Source organism: Pseudophryne corroboree, chromosome 5, assembly GCF_028390025.1.
Source record: "Pseudophryne corroboree isolate aPseCor3 chromosome 5, aPseCor3.hap2, whole genome shotgun sequence".
Classification (NCBI taxonomy): domain Eukaryota; kingdom Metazoa; phylum Chordata; class Amphibia; order Anura; family Myobatrachidae; genus Pseudophryne; species Pseudophryne corroboree.
Window position 1 is genome coordinate 180,539,595 of NC_086448.1, and position 15,663 is coordinate 180,555,257.

General features: G+C 47.1%; 1 protein-coding gene across 3 annotated transcripts in view; it reads right to left on the minus strand.

The window, feature by feature from the left end:
* Positions 1–15,663, minus strand: part of PTPRN2 (protein tyrosine phosphatase receptor type N2) — a 1,612,706-nt gene that overhangs the window by 1,025,778 nt on the left and 571,265 nt on the right. For all 3 annotated transcript variants that reach the window (XM_063921907.1, XM_063921908.1, XM_063921909.1), the window contains one exon: positions 6,716–6,833. In XM_063921907.1, coding sequence (XP_063777977.1) covers positions 6,716–6,833 — 118 coding nt within the window. The remainder of the gene's footprint in view (positions 1–6,715; positions 6,834–15,663) is intronic.

Genomic DNA, 15,663 nt, shown 5'->3' on the forward strand with positions numbered 1-15,663 from the left:
CCAGCCGTCCTTGCAATGTATATTTTTAAGGCTCTGACAACGTCCAACAACTTGGAGTCCTCCAAGTCGCTAGTGGCCGCAGGCACCACAATAGGTTGGTTCAGATGAAATGCTGATACCACTTTAGGGAGAAAATGCGGACGAGTCCGCAGTTCTGCCCTATCCGAATGGAAGATTAGATAAGGACTTTTATAAGATAAAGCCGCCAATTCAGATACTCTCCTGGCAGAGGCCAGGGCTAGTAACATAGTCACTTTCAATGTGAGATATTTCAAATCCACCTTTTTCAATGGTTCAAACCAATGGGATTTGAGGAAATCTAAAACTACATTTAGATCCCACGGTGCCACCGGAGGCACCACAGGAGGCTGTATATGCAGTACTCCCTTGACAAAAGTCTGGACCTCAGGGACAGAGGCCAATTCTTTTTGGAAGAATATTGACAGGGCCGAAATTTGAACCTTAATGGATCCCAATTTGAGACCCATAGATAATCCTGATTGCAGGAAATGTAGGAAACGACCCAGTTGGAATTCCTCCGTCGGAACCCTCCGATCCTCGCACCACGCTACATATTTTCGCCAAATGCGGTGATAATGTTTCACGGTGACTTCCTTCCGTGCCTTAATCAAGGTAGGAATGACTTCTTCTGGAATGCCTTTCCCTTTTAGGATCTGGCGTTCAACCGCCATGCCGTCAAACGCAGCCGCGGTAAGTCTTGAAAAAGACAGGGACCCTGCTGTAGCAGGTCCCTTCTCAGAGGTAGAGGCCACGGTTCGTCCGTGAGCATCTCTTGAAGTTCCGGATACCAAGTCCTTCTCGGCCAATCCGGAACCACTAGTATTGTTCTTACTCTTCTTTGCCGTATGATCTTCAATACCTTTGGTATGAGCGGCAGAGGAGGAAACACATACACTGACTGGTACACCCAAGGAGTTACCAGTGCGTCCACAGCTATTGCCTGTGGATCTCTTGACCTGGCGCAATATTTGTCCAGTTTCTTGTTGAGGCGAGACGCCATCATGTCTACAATTGGTCTTTCCCAACGGTCTATTAACATGTTGAAGACTTCTGGATGTAGACCCCACTCTCCCGGATGAAGATCGTGTCTGCTGAGGAAGTCTGCTTCCCAGTTGTCCACGCCCGGGATGAACACTGCTGACAGTGCTATCACGTGATTCTCCGCCCAGCGAAGAATCTTGGCAGCTTCTGCCATTGCACTCCTGCTTCTTGTGCCGCCCTGCCTGTTTACATGGGCGACCGCCGTGATGTTGTCCGACTGAATCAACACCGGCTTTCCTTGCAGGAGAAGTTCCGCCTGGCTTAGAGCATTGTAGATTGCTCTTAGTTCCAGAATGTTTATGTGAAGAGACTTTTCCAGACTCGTCCATACTCCCTGGAAGTTTCTTCCTTGTGTGACTGCTCCCCAGCCTCTCAGGCTGGCGTCCGTGGTCACCAGGATCCAATCCTGAATGCCGAATCTGCGGCCTTCTAATAGGTGAGCCTTCTGCAACCACCACAGAAGTGACACCCTTGTCTTTGGTGACAGGGTTATTCGCAGGTGCATCTGCAGATGCGACCCTGACCATTTGTCCAACAGATCCCTTTGGAATATTCTTGCATGGAATCTGCCGAATGGAATTGCTTCGTAAGAAGCCACCATTTTTCCCAGGACTCTTGTGCATTGATGTACTGACACTTTTCCTGGTTTTAGGAGGTTCCTGACCAGATCGGATAACTCCTTGGCTTTTTCCTCTGGAAGGAAAACCTTTTTCTGAACCGTGTCCAGAATCATTCCTAGGAACAGCAGACGAGTTGTCGGGATTAAATGGGATTTTGGAATATTCAGAATCCACCCGTGTTGTCTTAGCACCTCTTGAGATAGTGCTAAAGCTGTCTCCAGCTGTTCTCTGGACCTTGCCCTTATTAGGAGATCGTCCAAGTATGGGATAACTAATACGCCTTTTCTTCGAAGAAGAATCATCATCTCGGCCATTACCTTGGTAAAGACCCGAGGCGCCGTGGACAATCCGAACGGCAGCGTCTGAAACTGATAGTGACAGTTTTGAACAATGAACCTGAGGTACCCCTGGTGTGCGGGGTAAATCGGAACGTGTAGATACGCATCCTTGATGTCCAAGGATACCATAAAGTCCCCTTCTTCCAGGTTCGCTATCACTGCTCTGAGTGACTCCATCTTGAACTTGAACTTTTTTATGTAGAGGTTCAAGGACTTCAGATTTAGAATAGGCCTTACCGAGCCATCCGGCTTCGGTACCACAAATAGAGTGGAATAATACCCCTTTCCTTGTTGTAATAGGGGTACTTTGACTATCACCTGCTGAGCGTACAGCTTGTGAATGGCTTCCAACACCCTCTCCCTTTCGGAAGAGACGGTTGGTAAGGCAGACTTCAGGAAACGATGAGGAGGATCCGTCTCTAATTCCAACCTGTACCCCTGAGATATTATCTGCAGGATCCAGGGGTCTACCTGCGAGTGAGCCCACTGCGCGCTGTAATTTTTGAGACGGCCCCCCACTGTCCCCGAGTCCGCTTGAGAGGCCCCAGCGTCATGCTGAGGTTTTTGCAGGAGCCGGGGAGGGCTTCTGTTCCTGGGAAGGAGCTGCCTGTTGGTGTCTCTTCCCTCTTCCTCTGCCTCGTGGCAGGTACGACAAGCCCTTTGCTCTCTTATTTTTGTAGGAGCGAAAAGGCTGCGGTTGAAAGGTCGGTGCCTTTCTCTGTTGGGGAGTGACTTGAGGTAAAAAAGTGGATTTCCCGGCAGTAGCCGTGGCCACCAAGTCTGATAGACCAACTCCAAATAACTCCTCCCCTTTATACGGCAAAACCTCCATGTGACGTTTTGAATCCGCATCGCCTGTCCACTGTCGTGTCCATAAGGCTCTTCTGGCTGAAATGGACATAGCACTCACCCGAGATGCCAGTGTGCAAATATCCCTCTGTGCATCACGCATATAGATAAATGCATCCTTTATTTGTTCTAACGACAGTAAAACATTGTCCCTATCTAGGGTATCAATATTTTCAATCAGGGATTCTGACCAAACTACTCCAGCACTGCACATCCAGGCAGTTGCTATAGCTGGTCGTAGTATAACACCTGCATGTGTGTATATATTCTTTTGAATAACTTCCATCTTTCTATCTGATGGATCCTTAAGTGCGGCCGTCTCAGGAGAGGGTAACGCCACTTGTTTGGATAAGCGTGTGAGCGCCTTGTCCACCTTAGGGGGTGTTTCCCAGCGCGCCCTAACCTCTGGCGGGAAAGGGTATAATGCCAATAACTTTTTTGAAATTATCAACTTTTTATCAGGAGCAACCCACGCTTCATCACACACGTCATTTAATTCTTCTGATTCAGGAAAAACTGTTTGTAGTTTTTTCACACCATACATAATACCCTGTTTTACGGTATCTGTAGTATCAGCTAAATGTAACGTCTCCTTCATTGCCAAAATCATATAACGTGTGGCCCTACTGGAAAATACGTTTGAATTTCTACCGTCGTCACTGGAATCAGTGCCCGTGTCTGGGTCTGTGTCGACCGACTGAGGCAAAGGGCGTTTTACAGCCCCTGACGGTGTTTGAGGCGCCTGGACAGGCATTAATTGATTGTCCGGCCGCCTCATGTCCTCAACTGACTGTTTAAGGGAAGATAAACCATCACGTAATTCCACAAATAAAGGCATCCATTCTGGTGTCGACCCCCTGGGGGTTGACATCTGCATATTTGGCAATTGCTCCGCCTCCACACCAATATCGTCCTCATACATGTCGACACCACGTACCGACACACACCGCAAACTCACAGGGAATGCTCTAATGAAGACAGGACCCACTAGCCCTTTTGGGGAGACAGAGGGAGAGTCTGCCAGCACACACCACAAAGCGCTATATATACAAGGGATATCCTTATATTAAGTGCTCCCTTATAGCTGCTTTAATATATATATATATAGCCATTAATGTGCCCCCCCTCTCTGTTTTACCCTGTTTCTGTAGTGCAGTGCAGGGGAGAGACCTGGGAGCCGTTCTGACCAGCGGAGCTGTGACAGAAAATGGCGCCGTGTGCTGAGGAGATAGGCCCCGCCCCTTTTTCGGCGGGTTCTTCTCCCGCTATTTTTCCAGTCAGGCAGGGGTTAAATATCTCCATATAGCCCCTATGGGCTATATGTGAGGTATTTTTAGCCTTGTATAAGGTTTATATTTGCCTCTCAGAGCGCCCCCCCCCAGCGCTCTGCACCCTCAGTGACTGCCCAGTGAAGTGTGCTGAGAGGAAAATGGCGCACAGCTGCAGTGCTGTGCGCTACCTTATGAAGACTGAGGAGTCTTCAGCCGCCGGTTTCCGGACCTCTTCACGCTTCAGCATCTGCAAGGGGGTCGGCGGCGCGGCTCCGGGACCGGACTCCACGGCTGGGCCTGTGTTCGATCCCTCTGGAGCTAATGGTGTCCAGTAGCCAAGCAGCAAATCCACTCTGCATGCAGGTGAGTTTACTACTTTCCCCCTAAGTCCCACGTTGCAGTGATCCTGTTGCCAGCAGGACTCACTGTAAAGAAAAAAACCTAAACTAAACTTTCTCTAAGCAGCTCTTTAGGAGAGCCACCTAGATTGCACCCTTCTCGTTCGGGCACAAAATCTAACTGGAGTCTGGAGGAGGGTCATAGGGGGAGGAGCCAGTGCACACCACCTGACCTAGTAAAGCTTTACTTTTTTGTGCCCTGTCTCCTGCGGAGCCGCTATTCCCCCATGGTCCTTTCAGGAACCCCAGCATCCACTTAGGACGATAGAGAAATATTATGGGTGACACCTACAGGCTAAATCTGACCCCAAAACAAAGACATTAAGTTTTAGTGGAATTACATGAGATATAAAATAAAATGTAATGTAGCTGCACTCATCGATGGGAAGTTCTAATGAGTCCCACAACGACTGACATAGTCCAAGCAGGTGATCCAGAAGAACAGAGAATCTTCTACTCAGTCTGCTTATAATCAGGAGAAAATATATGCATGTTTATCCCATGTACTTTCACCTAAAATTATGTTTTAGGTTTATTTTAGTTTTAGTTTTAAACAGAAATATAATTCAGATAAATATGTATATGAACACTGTTTATGGAGAGAAAAAATGCATTTATTCTTTGTAAAGTAAACCTGGCCACTTTCTGTGCATATTCCCTAATGGGAATCCTCAATCAGAGCACTCCAGGGGGTAAAAGAATCCTTACAGTTATTTAGTTATCAGCTAATACTATGATTAGAGTGATGAGAACTCATGCAAAGAGGGAAATCATGGGTACGTCTATACTAGCATACAAAGCATGCCAACTGTCCCCATTTATCAAGGACAGTCTCAATTGTTCCTGTAAGTGATGCCATTTGAAATGTCCTTATTTTCAGTAGTGACCAACAGTACTGTTCACTTTCTTTCCTTTTACAAATTGGTTGCATATATTTCACCATCTGTTCTTATTCTCTGGTCTTTACAAATTCATATTAATTGAATATTGTTTAAAATACAAATAACTTACATAATAATCATGTTTAGTGATCATATCAGGCTGGGACTAACAAAGGTCTATATACGAAAGTGCAAAAGTGTTTTGGTGCAAAAGTGCAATAGTGTTTTGGAATAATTTTGGAAAACAATTCCAAAATTATTCCAAAATGTTACCAATTTGCTTATAAACTGTGCTGGAAAATAACACAGCAAAGTGAGCAGATTTAACCTCATATCCCAGATGAAGTGCATAACTGAGCTCAGTGGTCCATGCAACAAGGGAGAATCCGGGCATTTCCTCAGTTAGCAGACTCTGAACAAAAAAAGATCAGAATAAAGGAGTCTGGGAATTCTAACATGCAGGTTGTTCCTGACTCACCGACGGATCTCTGATCATTGATGTCCACCAATCTGCGTTTTTTGATCGGCAGATCGGAATGGGAAATGACCCACCTGATGTATGACCAGTATTACAAACAGAGCACCATTGTTTACATTTATAGTGTGATATGATGACCTCCTGATGGGTGGTGGACACTCATGACACAGTAAAATGTAGGATTTAGCCCAACCGTGGCATGATTGATTCAGCAAGTTATTGTCTCTACATCAAACTTTTAATCTAAAAAAAAGTTTGCTCTAACTATGCATGTATAGAGATTTATTATCCTTTAAGTATTTGGTACATTAGTTTTTAGTATTTTATATAATCCATTCAAGGTGAACTGCGGATTCAAGTCACAGTTGTACTATACAGGGATCTGGGGGTAAATTTACCAAAGCTTCCTAAAATAAAAGTTGAGTTGTTGCCTGTAGCAACCAATCAGATTTTAGCTTTCATTTCTCTGTTGCATTCTAGAGAATCATAGATTCTGATTGGCTGCTATGGGCAATACCTCCACTTGTCTGATTTAGAAGCGTCAGTAAATCTACCCCCTGGTCACTGGGCAGAAGGGCAGATTTGCAGGGTACCATGCTTCTCATTCTCCACGGATTCCTTATCCACATCAATGAGGCCATCAGTCAGTCTCACTTGCTCTGCTTCCTGATATGCTGTAACCGAACATTTTTCCGCTGTGCCCAGCTTAAGCACTTACTGTGTATTGTTCCTTATTTTATTAACAGACTGTAATATTATAAGTGACATTCATAGTATTCTATTTACTGTGCCAGGAAAAGAAGGATTATTAATCTTACCTTGAGTTGCTGGAAACATCGGAAGGAATAGAGTCTAAGTGGCTGCTGTAAACTTTATGAAGATTTGATAATTCATTTGCAATAATGTGTTGAGTGTAATCATCTTTCCACGTTAAGCCTAGAGGAACACAGAAGAGAGAACAATGAAATGATATGTCCAATGCCATGAGGAAAGAATAGACTGTTTAAAAAAGATTTGTTATTCCTTTTTCAAACATTGTCAAAAGACAAATCCTTATTTCATGCTGAAATGTGTTGCGTTTATTTTGGCACCAATCAAGAAACAATTTTTTAAAATGATTTCTTTTATAAGCATTATATTTTCATAATAACGGAGTGCTGTGAATAATATAGATATCTTCAGCTCCCAGGCAGTTCCTTATCTTTAGTGACTAGTGATATTAGAAAATAAGATGGCAATAAGGGTCCTGTATGAACAGATATATATGCACTCTTGCAGGGCTTAAAGACGTCCTGGAGAAGTGGTGGAACTCATTTCCCCCGCCACCTACCCCCACCTCTAATTAGGAAGAGCCAGGGCTGGTGCTAGGGTGTTCTGCAAAGTATAAATGGCCCTGAGCATAGCTCCTGCTGCAGAGAATATTATACCACATCAGAGTCCCTACCTTTATATGTCCATTAATCAGATAGTCAAGCCTTCATCAGGCGTTATTAATCTTTTCTTTCTTATGTGCAGGGATACTACACAGCACTGTACACTGAAAGGATCATGACATAGACAAATGACATACAATAGTATGAAAGAAAGGGTAAAGCTGGCCCTTGGTGAATGTCCTATGTGTCCAGCTACAGATGGTGCCTCGTGGGTGATACAGGGAGATACAATACAACAGAGCTGGCCAAACCAGTCCTCGAGATCTACAAACAGTTCACATTTTCCAGACCAACTAGCTGGTGCACAGGTGTAGTCATTACTAATTAAGATGTGCTGCATTCATTCCTAACTGACAATTCTACAGATATCCAGGAGGCCTGGAAAACATGAACCTTTGGTAGATATCGAGGACTGGTTTGGCTATCCCTGCAATACAAGAACCAGGCAATATAGAAACCACAAAATAGTCACAACTGTCTTCCGCCATTTATAATAATTGGGTCTCCATCCTCTTATGGGTGTGTGACATTCTGCCCTGCATTGCTACTCTCTGTGTAGTTCAGGACTATATTAAGCAACTTCAGCTAACGACTTCTGATAAAGGTGTGTCTATTCATAAAGCAATGGCAACTTATCAGCTTTGAAGTATCATTTATCAAGTGCATTCTACAGTATAAAATTATACGTAGCAGGTGACTGGTTAGGCAACTTCTCTGCTGGATCACTTCTCCACTCTTTTCACTGCTTCATGAATAGACCACAAAGTCTTCGAATAACATCATCCGATAAGAAATGTTAGCAACATCTTCAGGTAAGGACCATATAACTTTCCTGGTGATTTTTAACCTATAACACATACCCCTTTATAAACCCCCAACCAACCCATTTAATCAGCAGTTCTTCATTTACAAACAGTGAATAAAGCAAATGAAACTGCATGACTTAGAAATGGAAGTAGGCCATAGTAAGAAATTAGCACTCACGCTGCTGTCCGGGGATTTAGTTGATAACACTAAGCTGATCCTCCATGAAATTAAACTCATCTACTCTCCGGTGATCAGGAGATGTTTGCCTGAGATCATTGTCGCTATGCCATTGGAAAAACTTTTCTTTTGAAGGGGCATGGTTATGCCTTGTAAATGACTGCCCCGCTTTAAAAAAAAAGGCAGAATTCGTCCGGCATCCCACACGTCGGGCGAACTCAGACTCCATTACATCCCTCCTATGATGTTTGCTTTTTTGTGGTATGTCTTCGAGCTGAGGGTGGATGTGTGTGACTTATGTAAGAATATGGTACCTGTTGTTGTAAAGGCAATGATAGAGGCAGAGAGGGGAGAGATTTAATGCATTTGGCTATCAGCCAGCAAAGTGCTCTTCCACTTAGCCAGGGACTACAGGAAGAGCACTACTGTGGAGCTTGTGACTGCTGTCCAGGCCTGCGTGCACTCCCCTACGCTGTCTGCAGTTTACACTTTGGCTGCAGTAATGTCTTATACCACCATGCACTTCAGCCAAAAAGCAAATTTGTTATTTGAAATATGTTCGGAAATGGAAGCTGTCACTCCCCCCCACGCCCATTAATACGCTTATTCTATGTGTAGCCACAGGGCTACTTTAGCAGTTGATGTTCTCCTTTAGTGCGTATAGGCTGCAGATGTGGGCATCTCCTTTCATTCCTGGGCGGCAGCTTTACTTGCTAAAATAAGCAGTTCCATAGCCTAGACAATCACAATTGCATTTGTATGCAAACATGAATTAGGCTCATAACATGCTCTGAAACATTACCTAGACTTCAGTGCTGTGAGGCAGCCAGCTAAAGCACCATCAAGCTGCTCACGGTGAGATGAGTGCTGGCGTCATCCTCATTTACTGGGGCGACTGAACTAAGGGTGGAGAGAGGATTATAGCACAAGGTGGGTGCAGAGTGCAGTATTTGACAAAAGGAAGAATATTTTTTCTTGTTGATTTTGATTTGAATCAGGTGGCAAATGTATGGACAATGATGGAGGAAGAGGGAAGATGGTGTAGGTGGCCAAAGAAGTGACTTAAAGGTCTCTTAGAGGCACTGAATGTTAGACCGAGAGGGTATGAGAAAAATGATGGATGTTGCTTGGAAATTGAATTGGCAATGTTGTAAGATGAAAGGTTGAATTAATGCACAGGTTTATGAACTGCTGCCATTGGACTCAGTGTAGCAGTATTGCCAGGGCCGTTTCTTGGGGCAGGCGAGCAGTGCAACCGCAGCACTAACTGTGGCTCCCTGCTTCCCCCTCCTATTTCTCCCCTAGTAACCCGCTCGGGGGGTGGAGTTTCACGGAATGACGCGGTTGCGTCGTTACGTCACGACGCAACCCCGTCACTCCGCGAAACTCCCCCCCCCCCCCGAGCGGAGTACAGAGGGGGATTCAAGTTAGGAAGAGGGAAAGGCCGGCGCGAGGAGCGACTGGTGAGTCGGGACGAAGAGCGGTAATCGCCTCTGTAAGTATTCTCTCTCTCTCTCAATGTGTAAAATGGGGACACCTGCCGTAATGTGTGAAATGGGGACTCTTGCCTGCCATAGTGTGGGGATTTAATGTATCAAGGGCATTGCGGTGTGTGGCATAATATGGTGCAGGGGGCATTACTGTGTGGGGCTTAATATGGTAGAATTTTTTTTTCCTGTGGCGGTCGTGATCTGTTGGAGCAGGGTCAAAAACTGGATTGTGAGGTAGTCTTTTCAGACGAGGCCACACCCATTTAGATGAGGCCACTCCCCCTTGCCAGGTGCGCACGCAAGTTTTTTTTTTTATCTAGGTGCGTGTGTGTGGGGGGGGGGGCACATTTTTATGTCATGGGGGGCGCATTTTTAAATCTCGCACTGGGAGCTAAATTGGCTAGAAACAGCCTTGAGTATTGCACGACATCATTGTTACTTCTGTGGTATTATTATGATTTACTTGGTGAAGTTGTAAATTAAGTAATCCAGGTGCAAAGCTGGATATCAGATAATCAAGGTGTTTGTCAATCTCAGACTATGCTGGGAGTAAGCGATCAGTATTTGTGACTGAGGAACCAATTATACCCTTATTTAAGCAATAATTTGCTGAACAATTGGTGCAGCAGCAACAACATAATCCACAAAAAGTGGGTGGACAACACGAATAATAAGGTCCATGGCACCAACAACTAAAAGTCTGGCCAAATGTAATGTAAATGTAATGTAGGCTGCATTTTTTTATGAGTTTGAAGTCCCCAGAAATCTAGGTGAGATTCTGTTGTCTTAGGCTTCAAGGTTGCCGGATGTAACAGAAGGCAGTTTTGTGGCTTACAGTCAGTGGTGCAAGTGGGCGGGTATGGGTGGGTACGGCGTACCCGTAAGAATTTAGCCGTGGGTACGCCGTACCCACACCGACGGGCCGCCGCTCCTCTTCCTTCCCTCCCTCCCTCCCTCCCCCACGCCGCACCGCCGCACACGCCGCACCGCCGCTGATGTGAGGGCAGGAGAGTGCAGCCTGCGCCTCTCGTTCCCCTCAGTCTCCGGTGGGTGTTTCAGTTTACTTCAGCGCCGATCCGTGAGCCAATCAGAGCTCGCACCCGCGAGCTCTGATTGGCTCACGGATCGGCGCTGAATTAAACTGAGACACCCACCGGAGACTGAGGGGAACGAGAGGCGCAGGCTGCACTCTCCTTCCCTCACATGGCAGACAGGAGGACAGCGACGGCAGCGGCAGCGGTGAGTAGGGGAGGGGGGCATGTTATACCTGGCACTGGGGGGGGCATGTATACCTGGCACTGGGGGCATATCTGGCACAGGGGGGCATATATACCTGGCACTGGGGGATATCTGGCACTGGGGGGGCATGTTATACCTGGCACTGGGGGATATCTGGCACTGGGGGCATATCTGGCACAGGGGGGCATATATACCTGGCACTGGGGGATATCTGGCACTAGGGGGGCATGTTATACCTGGCACTGGGGGATATCTGGCACTGGGGGCATATCTGGCACAGGGGGGGTATATATACCTGGCACTGGGGGATATATGGCACAGGGGGGCATGTATACCTGGCACTGGGGGCATATCTGGCACAGGGGGGCATATATACCTGGCACTGGGGGCATATCTGGCACAGGGGGGCATATATACCTGGCACTGGGGGATATCTGGCACAGGGGGCATGTATACCTGGCACTGGGGGCATATCTGGCACAGGGGGGCATATATACCTGGCACTGGGGGCATATCTGGCACAGGGGGGCATATATACCTGGCACTGGGGGATATCTGGCACAGGGGGGCATGTATACCTGGCACTGGGGGATATCTGGCACTGGGGGGGCATGTTATACCTGGCACTGGGGGATATCTGGCACTGGGGGGGCATGTTATACCTGGCACTTGGGGATATCTGGCACTGGGGGGCATGTATACCTGGCACTGGGGGATATCTGGCACTGGGGGGGCATGTATACCTGGCACTGGGGGATATCTGGCACTGGGGGCATATCTAGCACAGGGGGGCATATATACCTTGCACTGGGGGATATCTGGCACTGGGGGGGCATGTTATACCTGGCACTGGGGGATATCTGGCACTGGGGGGGGGCATGTATACCTGGCACTGGGGGATATCTGGCACTGGGGGCATATCTGGCACAGGGGGGCATATATACCTGGCACTGGGGGATTTCTGGCACTGGGGAGCATGTATACCTGGCACTGGGGGATATCTGGCACTGGGGGGGCATGTATACCTGGCACTGGGGGATATCTGGCACTGGGGGCATATCTGGCACAGGGGGGCATATATACCTGGCACTGGGGGATATCTGGCACAGGGGGGCATGTATACCTGGCACTGGAGGATATCTGGCACTGGGGGCATATCTGGCACTGTAGGGGCATTTCTGTATCTGGCACGGGGGGCAATGTATATCTGACACAGTGGGGGCATTTGTGTATCTAGCACTGTGGGGCAATGTGTATCTGACACTGTGAGGCAATGTATGGCACTCAGGGGGCATTTCTGTATCTGGCACTGTGGGGCAATGTGTATCTGGCACTGTGGGGCAATGTGTATCTGGCACTCTGGGGACATTTGTGTATCTGGCACTGTGGGGCAATGTGCATCTGGCACTGTGGGGCAATGTGTATCTGGCACTCTGGGGACATTTGTGTATCTGGCACTGTGGGGCAATGTGCATCTGGCACTGTGGGGCAATGTGTATCTGGCACTGTGAGGCAATGTGTATCTGACACTCTGGGGACATTTGTGTATCTGGCACTCTGGGGACATTTGTGTATCTGGCACTGTGGGGCAATGTGTATCTGGCACTGTGGGGTTATATGTATCTGGCACTGTGGGGCAATGTATATCTAGCACTGTGGGGCAACGTGTATCTGACACTATTGGGGTCATACGTGTATCTGCCCCTCCCCCATATGTGTATCACGCCCCCATTTTCATTGGCCACGCCCCATGTGGCATTTGGCCACACCCATTTTTTTTGGGCAACTTCTCCACTGGCTCACTTCTCCACTTTTATCACTGCTTAGTACATGTCCCCCTTTGTCATTAATTAATATCCAATTAAGGGGCACCAAAAATAATAAAAATATTAATGAGTTTAAATATGCAAAGATTTTATTATTGAGGGCAATAATGTTTAAAAATAATAAAATTAAAAATTATGTATATACTTTTTTTATGTAAATGGGGCTATTTTAATTAATGATATAAGCACCAATTAGATTACAAAACTGTGCCACTACAAGTGGCATATACATGAATATATTTTTATAATTAATCAATTCTTTAAGATTGCCTCTTTAACTATTAAGTAGTAGCAAAGTAACATACAGTATATGCAGGGGCGTCAGAATGTTTTTAGGTTGGGGGGGATATAATCTGAGTTTGGCGCCCCTAGGTTACCAGCACACTGTGACAGTGGGTGACATAATAGGCATACGTGTCGGTGCATCATTATGATTATTAGCATTATCAGCAACATGATAAGCACGGAATCAAGTGAGGATCCCGGCGGTCGAAATACCTACACCGGAATCCCGACACTGCTTGGAATGCTGGCGTTGGTATTCCGAATAGGATCACAATCCCAGCGCTGGAATACCGACCACCGGGATCTTGGATGTCTGTGTGCTGGGCCACCAGAGAGGTAAGACGCAGGGTGGAAGTGGGCGATTGGAGGTTAGGTTTAGGTTGCGAGTGGGAGGGTTAGGTTTAGGCTGCGGGGAGGGGGGGGTTAGGGTTAGGCACACCGGGGAGGGTTAGGCTGCGGGGTGTGGGTGGGGGGTAGGTATAGGCACCATCGGGGAAGGTTAGAGTTAGGCTGCAGTGGGTTGGGGGGGGGGGGGGGTTAGGATTAGGCTGCTAAAAGGGAGGGTTGGGGGGGTAGGGTAAACATACTTACCTTCCCGTCGGGATTCTGTCTATCGGTATGCCACGGTCGGTACTCTGACTGACGGCATCCCGAACACCGGCATATCAGCCCCAACCCGTAAACACAGGACATGGGTTCAACAGGTAGATGTGTGGGGACATTACTATTATTTGTATTACCTGCAACATGGTGACTAGGTGACAGAGGTTCAGCAAGTAAATGACGTCTTTGTGTCAAATTTAAAGCTTACCTCTGCGCAAAACATCAGGAAGAGTACCACCAGCAGCAGGTTCTTGCGCATGATATCTGGTCGGGCAACATCTGCCGCCAGTTCCCCGAAGTCCGGCTTCCCCTTTGCAATTTTTCACAGAGACACCCTGCGGGCAGGATGGACGCTTACTCCGGTCCCCCATTGCTGGCCAGGCTTGCATTCACCCCTCCATACAGCCATCCCTTGGTCTGCAGCACACCTCTGCTCCGCTGCCTCCTTGCATGGCCCGGGAGTCTCCTTGCATGGCCCGGGTGTCTCAAGTCAATCAGGCCAGGAGGGGGGGGCATCCCGTGCGGCGGGACCAGAGTAGAGAAGGATAAGCAGGGCCTGATTAAGTCTTTTGGGGGCCCAGGGCACTTGAGATATGGGGGCCTCTCACTCACATCAGCACCGCACCACTGGCTGTGCCCACTGTGCCACCTCCCCATTTTCAGGATATATATATATATATTTATATAAAACCAGCTCCATGTGTCTGGCACTCACAAATGGTGACAGGTATACTTGCTACGGTGCCCTCCTAGGGTTGGTAGCCCCAATATATGCAAAGAGATGACAGATTGCACTCTGCAGACTTGTTAATAGTTTGAAAACGTCCTTTATTCCTACAGTACATTTCGGGCTTGCATCCGGCGTTAGGCACAATATTTTGCCTTATAACGGGCGCAAGGCCGAAACATAGGAATACATAGGCAAAAACACCTGTAAAGCAATTTTTACTCATATCCTGCAAATACCTGGAAAACAAATTTTGCACTGAGAGGTATAGTTAATGAAGGAACACCGACTTGCTGTTTACAAACACTGTGTAATTTTCCATCTTAAATCAGCAAAACATTTGCCTTACTGTTAACCTATAGACATAAACCACATTTTAAATACTTGCAAATCGACTTTATTTCTGCAGTTCCACTGCTCTCTCATTCAACCACCACTCCTCCTCCTATCCTCATTTTACTACCACTATTTACCCCATCCACACTATGGCCAGGCTGGCAACATCCCCCATTTATCCTTGTCTTCCTAATCCTTTATTCTGTCCCCAGGTACCACCTCTATCCTTCTCTCCCAGTCTCCTACATCTCATCATCTCTCCTCTCCTCTGTCTCCCAACCTCCCCTCTGCCTCCCTTCCCCTCCTCTTCTGTTTCTCCATTGCAATATACTTCTGCCCCTTCACAGGCTGTCTACCCCACAACTCAACCCTGCTCTCTCCCTTCTCTGCCTGTCTCCTCACCTCTCCTCCACCACTATCATACTGCACTCCCTCCATGCCTCACTCCTGCAGTCTCCCTTCCTAGCCAAGGACCCAACACCATCATTACACCCTCTATGGGCCTAACTCAGAGTTGATCGCTGCAGCAAATTTGTTAGCAGTTGGGCAAAACCATGTGCACTGCAGGGGGGGGCAGATATAAGGGATGTGTTCAAACTGAAATCTAAATTGCAGTGTAAAAATAAAGCAGACAGTATTTACCCTGCACGGAAACAAAATAACCCACCCAAATCTAACTCTCTCTGCAAATGTTATATCTGCCACACCTACAGTGCACATGGGCCCTCATTCCGAGTCGTTCGCTCGGTAATTTTCATCGCATCGCAGTGAAATTCCGCTTAGTACGCATGCGCAATAATCGCACTGCGACTGCGCCAAGTAATTTTACAATGAAGATAGTAT